Raw genomic sequence first — 18,467 nt, forward strand, 5'->3', positions numbered from 1 at the left:
GTAGCTTAAGAAGCTGTTCCAACTTCCCGTTGACCGGTAGGTAAGCTCACGGGCTCAACCTGAGAGAATTGCTAACACTGGTCCTAGCAAGAGTATTGCTTCTCTGAATCTACTACCGGATCGGAATCGCGACCCACTGAAAAGATCCGGCGAAAAATTCAGTTGGTTTGTATCTATGGACTAGTTCACATGTTGAGCTCTTCGTCGTAGTCGACGAGTTCGACGAGAACTATTAATTTATATATTAATCTTGCAAGGACGGTGACCGATGTTTGCAGAGCCTAAATGCACAGAGAGTGGATCCAGCGTATCCGACAAGACATGTTTTGGGGGACCGCGGCTTTGCTTTATTCCATTACCTGATTCGGATATGTAGTTAGCGGTGACCACGATAAGAAGGTTATCTTGTTGCGCCGCTTTTTCAAAGTAGAGAAGTGATATTTAAATGAAATACATAAAGGAGAAGATAGAACAAAACCCGAAAATAGTTTCTTCCAAAAATTCCATTATAGCTTAGTAGGTTCTCACCAATTTACTGTGAAATGTGTAGTAATTAAATTTCATTACGGGTATCGCTTACTGATTTAACCTCCTTCAAAATAGAAGCTTGGAAGTATAGGCTGTGTTTCTTTTGCTTTGTCATGTATAAAATATCTACGATACCCTTTGCCTATACAGGCTGCAAAGCCGAATAAAAATATCTTTATGGCGTTGGCTTAACAGTCATTGAACCGAACCGACGTTGAACCGTCAATTTCATCAATTTTCATGAACGAAGTACGAACGAACGAGAGTCGACAGCGAATCTCATAGGCCCCGCCTTTACATTAATATTTTTAGTTTGTTAGTTTTCGCGATGTTATTGTATTAAAACAAGAAATCTAGGTAATAACGAATTTGTTAAGTAAAAACCGTTACTTTCTTATTTAAAACAAGTAAAGTTTTCTTACTGGAATGTAATTATCGATTTGTCGCATACTGAAATAAATAGCTTAGTTTGTCGCGGCTTTAAGGCATTTTTTGCCGGTAATACTTTATTCAGAGAAAGATTTACGATATCTTTACAGTTTTAGTATGTTAAACATGTTATTGTGTCACTAAACGTATGGGAATTGATTGAATTCCCGGCAACTATTTTTAGTGGGTGTTGTCATTGTAGTGTGTCTGTATTCTTTATTCGGATTAGGTCATCGAGTGCGGCGAACATGTGTGCTGGAGAAATGTGTTTTGCTATGTTTTAAAGTTGTTTATTTTGTTTCTTGTTAGATAAACGAGTTGTGAACGACGTAGTCCTCACAATGGATACGAGCAGAATTCTGTGTTTCATAGCGTTAGTCTCGCAGGCCGCTGCTTTATGTGAGTATTATATATTCTCATCTGTACATCTCTCAATCTAGTATAAATTTCCGTTAAAAATATTAGCAACATATATGTTTGCAGAATTTCGTGTGATATAGTCAACGTAACTTAGGTCCCTTTCACTGTCCTGTAGCTAGATTTCACAGTCTATTTAACACGAAGCCCTTTCCGACAACTACGCTCATTTAATATTCTATTTTCTAAATTAAAAGTCTGTTTTTAGGTATATTAATCATAGTAAATAGATTTTTAATAACGAATTTTACATATTTGAGTTTCCTTAAATAAAATAAAAACGTGTTGCAAAAGAAGGGTAATAACAATATGAAATAATAGTTCAAGCACACTTTTGTTTCTTAATGTGAAACAAGTCCCTGAATGAATGGAAATCCCTTCTGTTTCTGCTTGGAACTGGATCTATTACTAAACATTATACAATAAAGATATTATTTAATACATTACAATGAAAATAAATCCTAAATTGGTGTTCTAAGTTACCTAATTACTTTATTATTGATTAGCATTGAACATATCCTACATAAAGGCAGTATGTGTGTCTGTATGTATATTGTATGCTGTATGTACACTGGATACCTACAGTTATTAAATAAATAACAATAGTTTAAATCATTCTAATATCAGGTGGATTCATTTGTGTTATACACCAATTGAAGTCATTTTTTGTTAAGTTAAAAGAAAAAGATTTGAAAAGTAACTAACTTTTTAAAACTAATTATTATTTAAAAATATGTTGCACTATTCAAATTTGTACAGATAAAACATGATTAATTTACTATATTATGTACGTTTTTTTTATTTTTCTAAATAAGTATATTATATAAGTTTTATATTTACAACATAATTTTTTGTGGTATTATTTGTGATCGGTATATATTTGCTTAAAAAAAAATACATGACAGTGGATTTCAACTCCCACATGGTCAAATTTCTATATAAATGGGGATTGGTCATCACTCACCATCTGGCCTAGTGCTGCATTAGAAAGGAAAAAGGAAAAAAACACCACATCTTACCAGTCATGCAAAAGTTTCAGTTTCTGCTCATGTAATGTTGTTTGCAATTTACAATACTAAATGAATGTAAATTCATCAACAAATTGAAGATTAACTTAAATATTTTGCCAACAGTAACATCTCCACCAAAAATCGTGAAGCAGCCGACTCAGGAAGAAATCCTGTTCCAAGTGGCGCAACAGGGAGAAGTGGATAAACCTTTTATTATAGAGTGTGAGGCTGAAGGAGAACCAGCACCTAAGTACGCACATTTTTATTTTTTTATTTTATAAAACTGTAGAATTCAATATTTGGGAATTAAAATTTATCCCCTTTACTTAGGTGGTTTAAGGTTTTAAACTTTGTGTAGTTGCAATTCAACCATAGCACGTCAGGTGCCAAATTTCACATTCTATATGTGTGAACACTGTATCAAATTCCTAGAAAGATACAGACTGAGTTAGTGATTATATTAACTACATCACTGACTTCAATAGCAGGTCAGCTGTTGATATGATCTGCTATGGCATATCTAGTTGGCTTTTTTACAGAATTACCATATCGACGCTTGAAAGGCAAACGTAACTAAGCGACAATAACTGCTTTACACATAAATGATAGGCGATAACCATATTCGATGCGCAAAAGATATTTATTTCTAGGTATATTAAAATCATTTCAATTCTACAGCTGGATTCGTTAAAATACATTTTTTTTCAGGTATTTCAACTTAAAATTAGTCTACTGTAAAGTTCACACATTGTCGCTTAGTCACTTTTGCCTTTCAAGCGTCGATATCTAAATAATGATAGTACATACGTATCTCCACAGAATAAATTTTTCATCTAAGTAAACTAATATGTATAGTATTTATATTTATGCAGACTTGTATACGCATTATATAATTATTAGTAATACTATCTATATATTAATATGTGACGCAAAAACTTTGTACCCCTTTTTACTGGTGGTAGGACCTCTTGTGAGTCCACATGGGTAGGTACCACTGCCCCGCCTATTTCTGCCGTGAAGCAGTAATGCGTTTCGGTTTGAAGGGTGGGACAGCCGTTGTGACTATACTGAGACCTTAGAACTATATCTCAAGGTGTGTGGCGCATTTACGTTGTAGATGTCTATGGGCTCCAGTAACCACTTAACACCAGGTGGGCTGTGAGCTCGTCCACACATCTTAAGCAATAAAAAAAAAAATGCATGGACAGAGAAGTATGAAATTTCCTAAACTTATAGAGAATAGAGAGAAGAAGTACAGAATGCTAATATATTTTTTAAATTATGCATAAACAATAAAATAAACATTAAACACACACTCATGTATTTGACACACACGTATTTATACTCTTTTGTTTGTTGATGAATTCTGTGATCAATTTCAAAATAGATTAATATTGCTGTTTTTAATATTAATTGTCTATTATGTAGTCTCGGCAAAATGTGCGATTATATAATAGAAGCTTAATTCTTCTTCTTCTCAGTCGTGTCACTCTTGACAGAGTGGTCGTGATCGTCATGTAGTGTTTAATAGTTTTTGACAATAGAACCATAATAATGTTCAAACTTATAATTTCAATTAATTATAGTCTAATTTCTGGGGCTTAATTATAGTCTATAGACTACTGGCGGACCACTAGTTAAAGTAAAGGTATGATTTTCTTAATGTACTATCCATCTTTTTTGTAGCTTATTATACGTCAAGTACAGTGTGATCATTTTAGCGTTCCTTTACGTCACTGTAAAGAGGAAATTTCATAAACCTGGCCGCAACTTAGACATTCAAAGAGGTAAGAGGCTTGCAGGACAATATGCCACCGTTCTAACTAGCTCGGTTGCCTGTACAGTGCTAGGTTATAAAAATAGAAAAATTATTTTAATGTTGCATCTGGCTAGTGCTTATTTCAATAAAATAAAATCGAATGTCAAACGAAATAACTGTCGCCACCTCCGTCATAAATCTAAATAGGTAGTGTTCGTTCCGCCTTTTTGCACATAACTCTTGAACCGTTGCAACTGGTAAAATGAAAACAGAAATGCAATCATGCCATAAATTATTTCAAAAATTCAAATAAAAAATGGCTCGCATACTTTATAAAAACCACATTAAAATATCTGGTTGTTATATTAATTTTACTTTTCATATACGGAATTAAATGAATTACGTTTCCTAAACTATGAAATACATAAATCAAAACATTAGATCTGAGAGATCATTTCAAACGAATATTTAACAGCCTCAAGCTAGCAATCCCATGCTCTATATGTGCCAGGGACACACTAAACAAGAATAAGTACACAGAATAACATTGAATATATATCGCCAATATAAAGTATTAATTTCGACAATGACTTCAAAAGTTTTTACAGATGACATTAAGCTGTGACGGCGATTAACGAATGCGATGTGGCTTTAGCTTACAGCTTTTCTTAATTTAGTCAATGAAAAATATGTGGCGCCGTCTAACTTTTCTCGCCTTTTTTTTTATTGCTTAGATGGATGGACGATACCTAGTCTCATTAACCATGAGATCAACGAGACGGTCTGATCATGTTGAGTATATTAAGTAATACAATTTAATATTTTTCAAACTTTAAATATCTTTATTTTGTTTGATAAATAATTTTGAATTTGCCTCGTAGAAAGATTCGAAAATCTTAATGTACAAAGTATTCCTAGACTTTGCAAAACATCGTTCAATACAAATAATCCTTTTAGGCTCATAATTTAATCACTTCCCTGTCCTCAATGCAGGATAGCATTGTTGCGTCTTCCTTAGAGTCCTAGCGCGTCTGTCTAGACTAGGTACTTAGAAGTCTTCGCTTTACTCCTATATTTGTGACATTCTGATTGCTATTCGACAACTTTACAGCAGTGACATGAGTCGGTAAACTTTTTTATTTCAATACATCTTGAGGTCGATGTTCGTCGCCCCGGAAAATAGACATGTTGTATTAAATGCCATTTGGTAATTGAATATAAGTTCACACATAGGTACGCAAGTAGTGCCTTTTAGGTTTCCCTGGCCACACACAAAGCCTTATAACGAGTTTGTAATTAGAGAGCAGTAATTAAAAGTGAGAGCATGCGGTCCCTTCCAGTGCCACTCGTGGGATTGGCGACGGACATGACCTGCGTTTCGCGTGTTTTAATTACTGTGTCCGTATTTATTATAGCGTAGAAACGAGCAGTCGTTTTCCATTTAATTTCGTGAAGAACTTTAACAGGAAATGTAGAAATCGGATTTTTTTTTCCTTAAACAAAAAATGCGCAGGGTGTTGGTAACATCCACATTGTATTCCTAGTGAGCGTATTGACGTACGGCGTACTAACGTCATGTCATCCCGTTTTAAACATACGCATTATTTTTTTATTATGAATCTACTACCTAGTTAAAACGTATGGTGTCTGCAGTCGACATTTCATTATTTGGCTCATAAATCTCAGATTCCCAAATCGCTATTAAATAACAAGTAATGTAATTCTTTTTGGCAAAATCTCTGTCCTTGGTAATCTGCCAGCTGACCCTCAGAACTGGAGCACTAAGCAATTATTCAATACTAGGTTACAAATTGTAAATTATTACCTATTAGGTGACCATTATGGGACAATATTTTGTTACAATACATTATTCATGGAAAAGTGTAAATAAGATGTCGCTGCCAGCAATGCTGTCTGCTTTTGACGATTTCATTTTTTTATTTTTATTTCTTAGATGGGTGGACGAGCTCACAGCCCACTGGTGTTAAGTGGTTACTGGAACCCATAGACATCTACAACGTAAATGCGCTACCCACCTTGAGATCTAAGTTCTAAGGTCTCAAGTATAGTTACAACGGCTGCCCCACCCTTCAAACCGAAACGCATTACTGCTTCACGGCTGAAATAGGCGGGGTGGTGGCACCTACCCGCGCGGACTCACAAGAGGCCCTACCACCACCTTTACTTATTATGTCACAATCATCTTAAAGTTTCTCGGAATTTATTTTTCGTTTAGTTAAAGTAAGTTGAGAATATTAAAGCACGGTTATAAAGGTGAGGTCGCGTAAGTAAGCCGCGACGAGTAAAACAATTTCGTCATATTTATTATTGGTCTCTTATTGGACGCTGTATTGGGACTCTGACGTTTTTAAGGCGCGTTTGTACAGTCAAAGAATTGTTTATATTTATCTTGTAATCAAATTTGTGATTTTAAAATAATTCAGTTGGTGATCTTGACCCGATGATGCCCAACCTTTGTTTTTATTGTATAATTATCCCTGTATTTTTTTTGGTATTATGTACTTGACATAAAGTTGCTTGTTGATGAACGTCGCCCCGAACCCATTACAGATATCCGAGATAATCCAACCCGAGACGATACCCGTGTTACATCGTGAAATTCGGTTTTGTAATCATGTCTACTATGTCTACGTCGTGGAAGCATAAGTAAATACGAAAAATATGAGATTTTAAAGTTAATTTAATTTTAATATATTCATGCGGTGACTCAGCCAAGTTTGAGATGCAGTCATCCTCACTCGTACAGAGATTGTGTCACACATCAATGCTAACAACTTTGGAGCTATTTATAAAGTTTATCTTTTACTTGATGTTTATAAAGCATGTACGAAGCTTTTGTGTCCATATAGCGGTGATTTAAGAAAAATTCAAACAAGAGTATCCAAAGATTTTTTAATTTTGTTTTTTATTGCTTAGATCGGTGAACGAGCTCACAGCCCACCTGGTGTTAAGTGGTTACTGGAGCCCATAGATATCTACGACGTAAATGCGCCACCCATCTTGAGATATAAATTCTAAGGTCTCAAGTATAGTTAAAACGGCTGCCCCACCCTTCAAACCGAAACGCATTACTGCTTCACGGCAGAAATAGGTGGGTGGTGGTACCTACCCGCGCGGACACAAGAGGTCCTACCACCAGTAAAATGCCAATGAGAGTCGAAATGCAATCAAAGACGGAACAAACACCCAATCTAATATTATAAAGAAGAAACTAACTTTATTATGTTTTCACACTTAAATGGCTAAACCGATGTTGGTGGAATTCGAAATACTTTGAACACCGGGAATCTACTTTTAATCCCGCTGCTCATCAGGGGGCTCCGACCACGCGATATAACGGGTATTGAACGCGGCGGCCGTAGTCGTGGGTGGAATGCTAGCATCAACCAAACAACAATATTTTAGACGTCAAAATGTAATTTAGTACGGGTTAATGATATTACTGTGTTCAACGTGCACTTGTGTAGGTATTGTCTTCCTGCCGAACTTCTAAGCTATCCGGATTCGAAAGTTTGGGACGTTATTAGTAACTAGTGTTTTTTTAAAAATTCAATTGGCCTGTAATATATTTTTTTTATTGCTTAGATGGGTTGGACAAGCTCACAGCCCACCTGATGTTAAATGGTTACTGGAGCCCATAGACATCTACAACGTAAACGCGCCACCCACCTTGAGATATAAGTTCTAATGTCTCAGTATAGTTACAACGGCTGTCCCGCCCTTCAAACCGAAACGCATTTCTGCTTCACGTTAGAAATAGGCAGGGCGGTGGTACCTACCCGTGCGGACTCACAGGAGGTCCTACCACCAGTAGACACTCACCATTCAGCTAAGCAGTGTACTGAGAGTTATTTTAACCTTATCGATGTTTGAAGCTTGTTTATGTCCATGAGCGATGTTGACCACAAAATTAAATCAAGTGGGTCTTTAAGCTCGTCTGCCTTCGAAGGCATTAAAAAGCATCTTACGCTGGATGTGGCAGATCCTATACCGGTCTGCGCTGTAAGTAAAGCAACGTATTCATATACCGCAGCCGACTCCTGTCTCGAGCCGGTAGTGGCCATACTTCGTATACGAATAAAGCATTCAGTCACGTAAACGACATTATTTCGATTATTGTTTCGATATAACGCTAAGTTAATTTATAATTGATTGAATATAAAATCAATTCGTGTATAAAATTAACTATATACAAAACTATATTTGCTCTCCCAACGAACCTATGTATATCATCATTCATGTTTAGTCATAACCATGAATAATTTAATGCGAACTGTAGTTCAGTATGAAAAACAGGAACTAAAATAGACTTTAGTCATATTTATATCGCTGGCTGATTTCTACAATGACACAATTAATAAAAACACAATAAATAATAAGTTGTAAGTGGTGCCGACTATCCAGTTCGAAACTCGAGGCAAATACCAGTTTTTCTACTCAAATACGTACATATAATATATGTAATAAGGCTTTTACCAACAACTTATACGATGGAGCGATGATATCGAACTTTAAGTAATGACTAGTGGCAGGGCGTATTGTGAATTAGCAATGGGTATGCGACCCGATCTTTACTATTCCTACCGGTGATGAAATGAATTTTCGAAGTCACGTTAAGAGAGTCGGCGTCATACATGTTATGGTATAGGCTTCGGCAACTACTTTCTCGTACACCAACCCCAAAAAACGGTACAGATACGAATATACACGTTAATTGTATGTCATTGTATTCTTCAGTAGTCTAGGAACAATCTCGAGAACGGCCGGACCGATTTGGCTAATTTTGGTCTTGAATTATTTGTCGAAGTCCAGAGAAGGTTTAAAAGGTAGATAAATATGAAAATTCTCGGAATTAAATCAAGTTTAGGTCTTTTATTTTTCGATTGAGGCACGGTCAGCTAGTGGGTAATAAAAGTGTAATCCGCAAAATTCTAATTCTGACAGTTTCGATATTATTGCAGCAGTGCAGGTTATGAGCCCTAGTGGAACGACACCACTATCGTTCAGGCTATTTCAGCACAATCGAAGCTTTCGGTTCGAAGTGCGAGCTATACAATAGAGATTGTCACAGAAGCTCCTTGGTGACTTTAACGCTCATCACCCGGGGATGGGTGGGGTCCAGAACCACTGACCTCCCGGGTCGGGCTGCCTACGATTTCGCCTTGTCCTACGGCCTCTCACAACTGGTGACACAGCCCACCCGTGTCCCAGACATTGAGGGGCACGAGCCTTCTTTGTTGGACCTTCTGCTGACCACTCACCCAGCTGGATACAGTGTGGTGGTCGACGCTCCACTTGGATCGTCTGATCACTGCCTTATCCGTGCTGCCATACCACTCTCTCGTCCTAGTCGTCGAACGACGACCGCGTTTCGAAGAGTTTGGCGGTACAGGTCAGCAGACTGGGATGGAATGCGTGAATTTTACGCATCCTACCCATGGGGGCAGCTCTGCTTTTCCTCCGATGATCCTGACGTCTGTGCGGACCGACTTAAAGACGTGGTGCTTCAGGGAATGGAATTATTCATTCCTTCTTCTGAGGTGCCCGTTGGGGGTCGCAGCAAACCCTGGTATAATAAAGCCAGTAGGGATGCTGCACGCCTCAAGCGGTCTGCATACGTGGCATTTAATGTTGCTAGGAGATGCCGGGATCCTGATATCTCGGAGAAAAGGCGGAAATTTAACGCCGCCTCTAGGTCCTATAAGAGGGCTATTGTCAAGGCGAAGTCGGAGCACGTTGCCAGAATTGGCGAGCGACTGAATAGCTATCCCTCTGGGAGCCGTGCTTTCTGGTCGCTGGCTAAGGCTGCAGAAGGTAACTTCTGCAGGTCAAGCCTTCCACCACTGCGTAAGTCCAATGACAGTCTGGCTCATAGTGCGAAGGAGAAGGCTGACCTTCTGGTCAAGCTCTTTGCCTCATACTCGACTTTGGATGACGGAGGAGCCACGCCGCCCAACATCTCCCGGTGTGACAGCTCCATGCCTGAGATTCGCATCACACAGCGTGCGGTCAGGCAGGAGCTTCGGCTTCTTGATGTCCATAGGTCGAGTGGGCCAGATTGCATCCCCGCAGTGGTTCTAAAAACATGCGCCCCTGAATTGACACCCGCGCTAACGCGTCTATATCGCCTCTCGTACAATACCAACAGGGTTCCGTCTTCATGGAAGACTGCTCATGTCCACCCTATCCCCAAGAAGGGTGACCGGTCGGACCCCTCGAATTACAGACCTATCGCGATAACTTCCTTGCTTTCCAAGGTGATGGAGCGAATCATAAACATCCAACTTCTTAAGTATCTTGAGGATCGCCAGCTGATCAGTGACCGGCAGTACGGTTTCCGTCATAGTCGCTCAGCTGGCGATCTTCTTGTATACCTCACACATAAATGGGCTGAAGCCTTGGAAAGCAAGGGCGAGGCTCTCGCTGTGAGCCTTGACATCGCGAAGGCCTTCGACAGGGTCTGGCATAGGGCACTTCTATCGAAGCTTCCAGCATACGGGATCCCTGAGGGACTCTGCAAGTGGATCGCTAGCTTTTTGGATGGACGGAGCATCGCAGTTGTCGTCGACGGCTGCTGCTCCGATACCATGACCATCAACGCTGGTGTTCCACAAGGTTCGGTGCTCTCCCCACGCTTTTCATACTGCATATCAATGACATGCTATCTATTGATGGCATGCATTGCTATGCGGATGACAGCACGGGGGATGCGCGATATATCGGCCATCAGAGTCTCTCTCGAAGCGTTGTACACGAGAGGCGATTAAAACTTATGTCTGAAGTGGAGAACTCTCTGGGGCGGGTCTCCAAGTGGGGTGAACTGAATTCAGTTCAGTTCAACCCATTGAAGACACAGGTTTGCGCGTTCACTGCGAGGAAGGACCCTTTTGTCATGACGCCGGAATTTCAAGGAGTATCCCTGCAGCTTTCCGCGAGTATCGGGATTCTGGGGGTCGATATTTCGAGCGATGTCCAGTTTCGGAGTCATTTGGAAGGTAAAGCCAAATTGGCCTCTAAAATGTTGGGAGTTCTCAACAGAGCGAAGCGGTATTTCACGCCTGGACAGAGACTTGCGCTTTATAAAGCGCAGGTCCGACCTCGCGTGGAGTACTGCTCTCACCTCTGGGCCGGGGCTCCCAAATACCAGCTACTTCCATTTGACTCCATACAGAAACGGGCTGTTCGGATGGTCGATAGTCCTGCTCTCGCGGATCGCTTGGAACCTCTGGGTCTACGGAGGGACTTCGGTTCTCTCTGTGTTTTATACCGCATGGTCCATGGGGAATGCTCTGAGGAATTATTCGAGATGATTCCCTCATCTCCTTTTTATCATCGCACCTCCCGCCATCGGAGCAGAGTTCATCCATATTATCTGGAACCGCTGCGTTCATCGACAGTGCGTTTCCAAAGATCTTTTTTGCCACGTACCATCCGGCTTTGGAATGAACTCCCCTCCACGGTGTTTTCCGAGCGCTATGACATGTCCTTCTTCAAACGAGGCTTGCGGAGAGTTCTTTATGGTAGGCAGCGGCTTGGCTCTGCCCCTGGCATTGCTGACGTCCATGAGCGACGGTGACCACTTACCATTAGGTGGGCCGTATGCTCGTCTGCCTACAAAGGCAAAAAAAAAAAAAAAGCTCCTACAACGATTACCTACGAAGCTTATCGATTGACACAGAAGTGACCTGGTTATGACGTCACTTGTAGATAAAGCTTATACTTACCTAACTGTAACTATTAATTGCTATTAACCAAATATAAATTTTAAATGGCGTTTATATAGAGTAGAACGATACTCCATAAAAGCGAATAAATGAAATACTTACCTAATCGTTGAGTAGCGACGTGTCTTATCTCACATGAGTGGCCCTGAAGGCATTACATTGACTTATTCTGCATGTGCGTATTGCGATTACGGCCCGGCGCTGACATGCACTGCTCGTGGCTAAGGAGTGGCAAGCATCAGCTCGAAATTGCGTTATAACCACGGTTAGTCAATCCTTTAAAATGGAACGGAATGTTGCTCCGCGACGTAATCGTAATAGCGTTAGTGTTAACCCACGGGAAGTCGTATGACACCAAAATTAACCCTTCTATACGAATAATGGAGATTTACGAGCATCAGTGGTTTATAAAGGGCGCATCAGATGCGCTCGCACCCCCTTTGGTAATTGCTTACAGACACACAATATTGTCCTGTATTGAAATAATTGACGAAATAGTTTCAATCATTTCAATCTTTTACTTTACATAATCTTGAATTTGTCAACAGGTACAAATGGATCAAAAACGGCAAATCATTCGAATACTCGAGCTACGACAACCGTATCTCGCAACAAACCGGCCGAGGCACTCTCGTCATCAGCAAGCCCAAGGAGGAAGATCTGGGACAGTACCAGTGCTTCGCCTACAACGAGTGGGGAACCGCTGCATCCAACTCGGTCTTTGTAAGGAGAGCCGAGCTCAATTCCTTCAAGGAAACCGATGGTCAGCAAGTCGTGAGAGCTGAAGAAGGTAAACCTTATAAGCTGACGTGCGAGCCCCCGGACGGTCATCCGAAGCCCAAGGTGTACTGGATGTTGCAAGGGGACCAGGGTCAGCTGAAGACGATCAACAACTCTCGTATGACACTCGACCCGGAAGGAAACCTCTGGTTCTCCAACGTGACCCAAAACGACGCCAGCGAAGATTACGCTTACATCTGCACGGCCAACTCCGGCTTCAGAAATGAATACAAAGTTGGGAACAAGATCTACCTTCAGGTCATCCCGACCGGCATCTCGCCGACACTCAACCGACACGAGCCCGTGCGCCAGTACACCACCCGGAAGATCGAGAGAGGCCTCAAGGGTCAGCGCGTGGAGCTCTACTGCATCTACGGCGGAACGTGAGTCTATTCTTAATTCTCTCCTTCTTGTTACCATTGTTACGATCAGCGCAGTTAAGGGTAATGTATACAAGTTTAAACAAACTAGTTACTACTGGTCCAGAGGTTGACACTGTCAATAAAGCTAAAGGACAGTTTATTGCTTTTAAAAAAAAGATCGTATTCTATTCTTCTGTGTTTGGTTTGTAGAAGTATCGCTTCATTGAGGGTGGGTGAGATCTTGAACTGTGCCATGTGCGAGCACTCTGCTTGTAGTCTGCCTTCGGGGCTGGTCATACCTCAAGACGAGCAGTGTAAAAATCAATAGATTTCTTCACTCGGTCTCCTCTCCGCAGGCCGCTCCCTCAGATCGTATGGAAGAAGAACGGGCGCAGCATCTTGTGGTCTCAGAGCATCACCCAGGACAACTACGGGAAGACCTTAGTGATCAAGTATCCGACGTACGACGACCAGGGCACGTACACGTGCGAGGTCAGCAACGGCGTGGGCTCCGCGCAGTCCAACTCCATCCAACTCAACATCGAAGGTAGGCCAAAAGTAGGACCCGCCGCCGCACTCACTTAGCGCCAGACTAATAATCTTCTAATATATAAAATTCTCGTGTCGGGGTGTTTGTTGCCAAACTCCTCCGAATTGGCTCAACCGATTCTCATGAAATTTGGTATGCATATCAGGTAGATCTGAGAATCAGCCAACATCTATTTTTCATATCCCAAAATTTTAAGGATGGTTCACCCAAAAAAAAAACCTAGAAATAATGTATGCCGGGCTAGCTAGTTACTATTGTATAAAAAAGAACACGGGGCGATTAATTAAATCAAAGTAACACGCTTCAGATTGAAGCCTCTCTAGGAAATGTGTTAAAAGCAAAATGATTAATTGAACAATATAATAATTTAGTTTGAGTATTCAATTTTAAATTAAAAGTGACAGGCAAAAAAGAAAAGTAATATACATAAATAATATATAAAGAAAAGTTACAATATTATTGAAGTAACTAGTCTACACAAGATTATATTCTAATATTTCGCTGTAAAATTTTTACAGTATATTGTCTTTTTGTAGGGAAACTATTTATCTATCATCTGTTTTTAAAATTCTTATGATACAATGACCTAAGCCTCTAACATAATATTGTATCGGTAGATAAAAATAATGACATTGAAAACAAGTTTAATTCATGAGATTGTCAAAAGTTTTCAAAACAAATGACATGATTATCTATAACGCTATTTTATTCATATAAAACATAAATAAATAATTTCTTAGCTAGATTTACTTAGATGACCAAAAAAACGAAAGTTATATTATATACATGTTTCGCTTGAGAAATGCTGTAAGGCATAGACGATCATGGATCTTTTTACCACTAGCAGGGCTCACGGCCCGCTAGATGCTAAGCCGTTACCGAGACCCATAGGTAGTAGAATACACATTCCACTGTACATATTGAAAGCCAAGTTCATATTTTTTCTATAGAAATATTGAATTATTGGTATACTCAAATACAGTTTTACAAAAAAAATACACTACACACAAAAATATAAACAGTTCGAATTAAATAACTCATTGAAGGTGGCTAGTAAAATTGGTTTTATTATATTGTATATATTTATATAGTGCAAAATTTACGCGACCTAAACCGCGAGGCACACATGTCGTTCTAAATGTGTGTTGGCCTGTGATAGATGCGTTCGTAAATATTACGATTATATATTTATGTATATAATTCTACTGTACGTGTGTATGTCACTGAACGCCTCGTAAACGGCTGGACCGATGTAAATCAATTTTTTTGTATGCGTTTGGGTAGCGCCCTGGATGGTTTAGATTCACAAACCAGCCCGGCAGATGGCGCTGGAGTCGGTATCTAGCTTCTTTATCTATACTGTAACTAAACGGCTGGATTGACTTAAATGAATTTTTGTGCATGCATTCATTCATTTATTTCATTCATTTTGTGTATGCAGGACAACTTCTGTCGTGTCCGCTAGTATCTATAGACATATATATATATACACAGCATGTCATGTACATTCGTGTACCTTTATCATTACTAAGAACTGGTACGCGCCATGTACGTAGTGCCAAGTTTTAGTTTTTGGAAGATCCACAATCCAGTCGCCGGGCGATACATTTACACTGTTGTTTCGTAATTAAAAGTCATCTTGACTGTTTTTACGATTATTATTATTTTTTTGGTAAGAAAATCTTAAATAAGCAGAGTGGTGCACACTTGAGGTTAAGTGTTTTAAAATTTGAGGTCTAAATAAAAGGTTTTTCGCTTACGATTGCCAAGAAATTGGGACTGACCCGGGTGTTCACTCGTGGACTCACCGGCGATACCATCAAGCACCACGCCAAAACTATTAAATCGATAGCGACCTATTAATAACATCATCAATGTAGTCGAACTCATATAACATTCAATATTACAGTACACTCAAAAAATTAAGATGTTAGTTTAATAAAATTAAAATTAACTGTGGTCACAACCACATGGGAAGCATCAGTTTTCAAATAAAATAATTTAAAATATGACTGAATATACGTAAAAGAAAAGTCGTATTGAGAACTTTTTTTTCTTTGAAATCGGTTCGAAAAACAATCGAACCTGGTCGAGCTCCCAAATACATTAAAAGGACCGCGTGCATATATCGCAGCCGTTAACAAAACCCACCTCCACGTTCGTGTTATTTAAATTGATCCATACAATAATGAAGAGAACGTTCCACTGTGCCAATAAAGGTTCGTAAGTGGCTCATAATGTGCGGAGGCGCCTAACTTAAGGACTTCCTCCGAACATAAAGAATACCGATGTCTGTGATAAGGGCTTATTGCGTACTAAACGTCTCCTGAATTCGTAAGGAAGTGTGTCACTTCCCTTTGTACCGATCTGTACGCGACGGGTCCCGTCTTGGCTTAAACACTGGCATTGTCCATGTCAGTAACCTACTAGAATTATATCACATTGAACTGGAATGCGATTCTGATATATTGTAATTATACTTGAGACTTAGAACTTATATCTCAAGGTGGGTAGCGGCATTTACGTTTTAGATGTCTATGGGCTCCAGTAACCACTTAACACCAGGTGGGCTGTGAGCTCGTCCACCCCATCTAAGCAATAAATTTTTTTTTTTAAACCCGGTCGCAACAGGCTTATGTGTACAAAATTACAAAAATAAATGCTACATCCCTTGTTGTCATATTAAAACGTGTGAAAACTCTATTTATGATCAATGTATATAAATGTATTATTTACTTATTATTATATCATAAAATGTTTGTTGATTTAATTTATTTCGTGCCTTGAGTTTCTAATGAGCCAAACGGTTAAAATTTTAATCTTCAGAGATAAAATTGTGATTGACAGAAAAAAATTAGGTATCATGAGGTCAAAACAAATTATGTAACATTTATCGTGTCGTGTGCGGAACGTGATCCTGAAACAACAAGGAGGAATTTAGCTTTAAAGGGAAGGTTGTCCCGATTGAGTTTAAGAGTAGGTGTAAATCGCCGTTTAATGTTAACCATTGTTTATTTGTTTTAGTCATCATTTGAATGGCCGATTTAATTGATTTATTTTTTGTATTTATTACATCGCGGCCATTATAAACATAGTAATTCGATTGATTTTGATTTTCAATTTGCAATTTAGTTATTAATAAAGTTCTTGCCTCTCAGTTGTGCTTTATGAAAGTTTATCCGCTCGTTCGAAGATCAATAACTCGGTTTCTAATTGCAATAGAGATCTTAAATCAATGAATTTTGAGGGTTTTATAAAATTACCGATTTTGTTTCTTAAATGTTATCTTAGAAATTTTGGCTAAAACGAAAATTTTCATTCGTTTTTTAGAGGTCCCGATTGTGAGTAAGAACTGTCCCGACGAATTCTAATTTTTTCTTTTTTTTTTTGTTCCTACTTATGTTGATAGCCTTGAGAGGCTATTTCAGCTTACCCTAGCGTGTGTAGGTGAGCTCATGGGACTCAAACCGGAGAGTTGCTAACATTGACCCTAGCAAGGGCAGTGCTTCGCAGAATCTACCACCGGATCGGAAACGCGACTCACTGAGAAGATCCGGTGAGAAACTCAGGGGGCTGTATCTGGTGTACTATAGTTATGGTTTTCTTACTTTTTAAATTCCGCCTCAATTAATGCGTATGTATATGACACAACAATTACGAAATTTATATCCGTGATTTGTAAATCGTAATTTTTTATTGAACTCATATTCTCGTGTCCTCTTGTATTCTCTCGTATTCTGTTTGTTTCCCAAAAATAAAACGTTTCAAATCAAGAAAGTCTTTGTTAAATTCCATCGACGTTTGCTTAAATTTATTCGGAACGCATCAAATAATTCTCATTAGTGAGCTATACAATTGTTTGTTTCTCACTTCAGTTAATGGCTAGCCTTGTTTCGAAAGATTTTTCTTCCCGTATGGTGTCGTCAGGTCGGATCTGTGTTACTATTTTAATGCGTACAGGGATAAATTGAGGATATGAGAGTCTAAAAATTCTTAAAAATTAAAAACCAAACACCGTCGTTTAAAACAAAAACCTCAGTGTTCGAGTATCGTTTTCTCCAGAATTTTTCTGAGTTGACTAAAATGTTAGTTCGAACTATTATGTAAAAAATAGAACAACAATAGAATTAGATTTACAATATGGACATAACTGTCGCATTTGGGAGATGGAATTAGAATGAGAAGGATTAGGTTTAGGTTAGGGATTGGGATTAGTTTGTTGGGTAGACAGGGTAGGATCAGGCGGTAACGACTGAAGGTTCACAGAGTGCCTATAACCAATCGAAAAAAGCCATCTTGAACAAATTTTGGGTAGCCGTTTCGTAGGCTCAAGGAATATGCTCTACAGTTCATTGCAAAGGTTGCGATGAAACATGTCAGCTATGAAATACCTATAGCTTTGTTTCTACTGTTATAACTTAACGACCAATTCCGGTTTGAGTAAAATCAAACTCAAGTTTCATAAACTTAAAGTTGATGTTGTCTTAGCTGTAGTAGCTAGTAGTACCATTTAATTTCGAGTTAACCGCTTGAGTCTTCGAATCACGCTCTTTGCTTTTATAACGTGATCAATGTCTAACAGTTCCCGATCGCGTCCAGACCTTGAACCGTCCCGGCATTAGGTCAGAAACGATCACGAGTACAAACTCATTAACCGTTCCGTAATGTACAGGGCGTACGTACGTGTGACGTAATGCGGTTAGGTCACGAACGTAAATAATCGGTCCGGATCCCGCCGCGGCCCGGGATGTCCACCTCACGTACTACGTCCTTTTTATTGTTCCGGTGCGACCGTTGCTGGTAGATATTCATGGTTCAGTGTTGTAATACGACTGCCTGACACGAGAATGCGTTGAATAGTGATAAAAGATAAAGATACATCTTCTT

General features: G+C 39.3%; 1 protein-coding gene across 1 annotated transcript in view; it reads left to right on the plus strand.

Annotated features, from left to right (window-relative positions):
• The first annotated feature begins 706 nt into the window (after nt 1-706).
• LOC114250705 (neuroglian) overlaps nt 707-18,467 on the plus strand; it is a 49,452-nt gene continuing 31,691 nt past the window's right edge. Inside the window, 5 exon segments of the mRNA XM_028184687.2 lie at nt 707-885; nt 1,267-1,356; nt 2,508-2,634; nt 12,437-13,051; nt 13,387-13,577. Of these exon segments, the coding sequence (XP_028040488.2) occupies nt 1,299-1,356; nt 2,508-2,634; nt 12,437-13,051; nt 13,387-13,577 (991 nt within the window). The 5' untranslated portion in view covers nt 707-885; nt 1,267-1,298.

This window comes from Bombyx mandarina, chromosome 05, assembly GCF_030267445.1.
Source record: "Bombyx mandarina strain Sakado chromosome 05, ASM3026744v2".
NCBI lineage: Eukaryota > Metazoa > Arthropoda > Insecta > Lepidoptera > Bombycidae > Bombyx > Bombyx mandarina.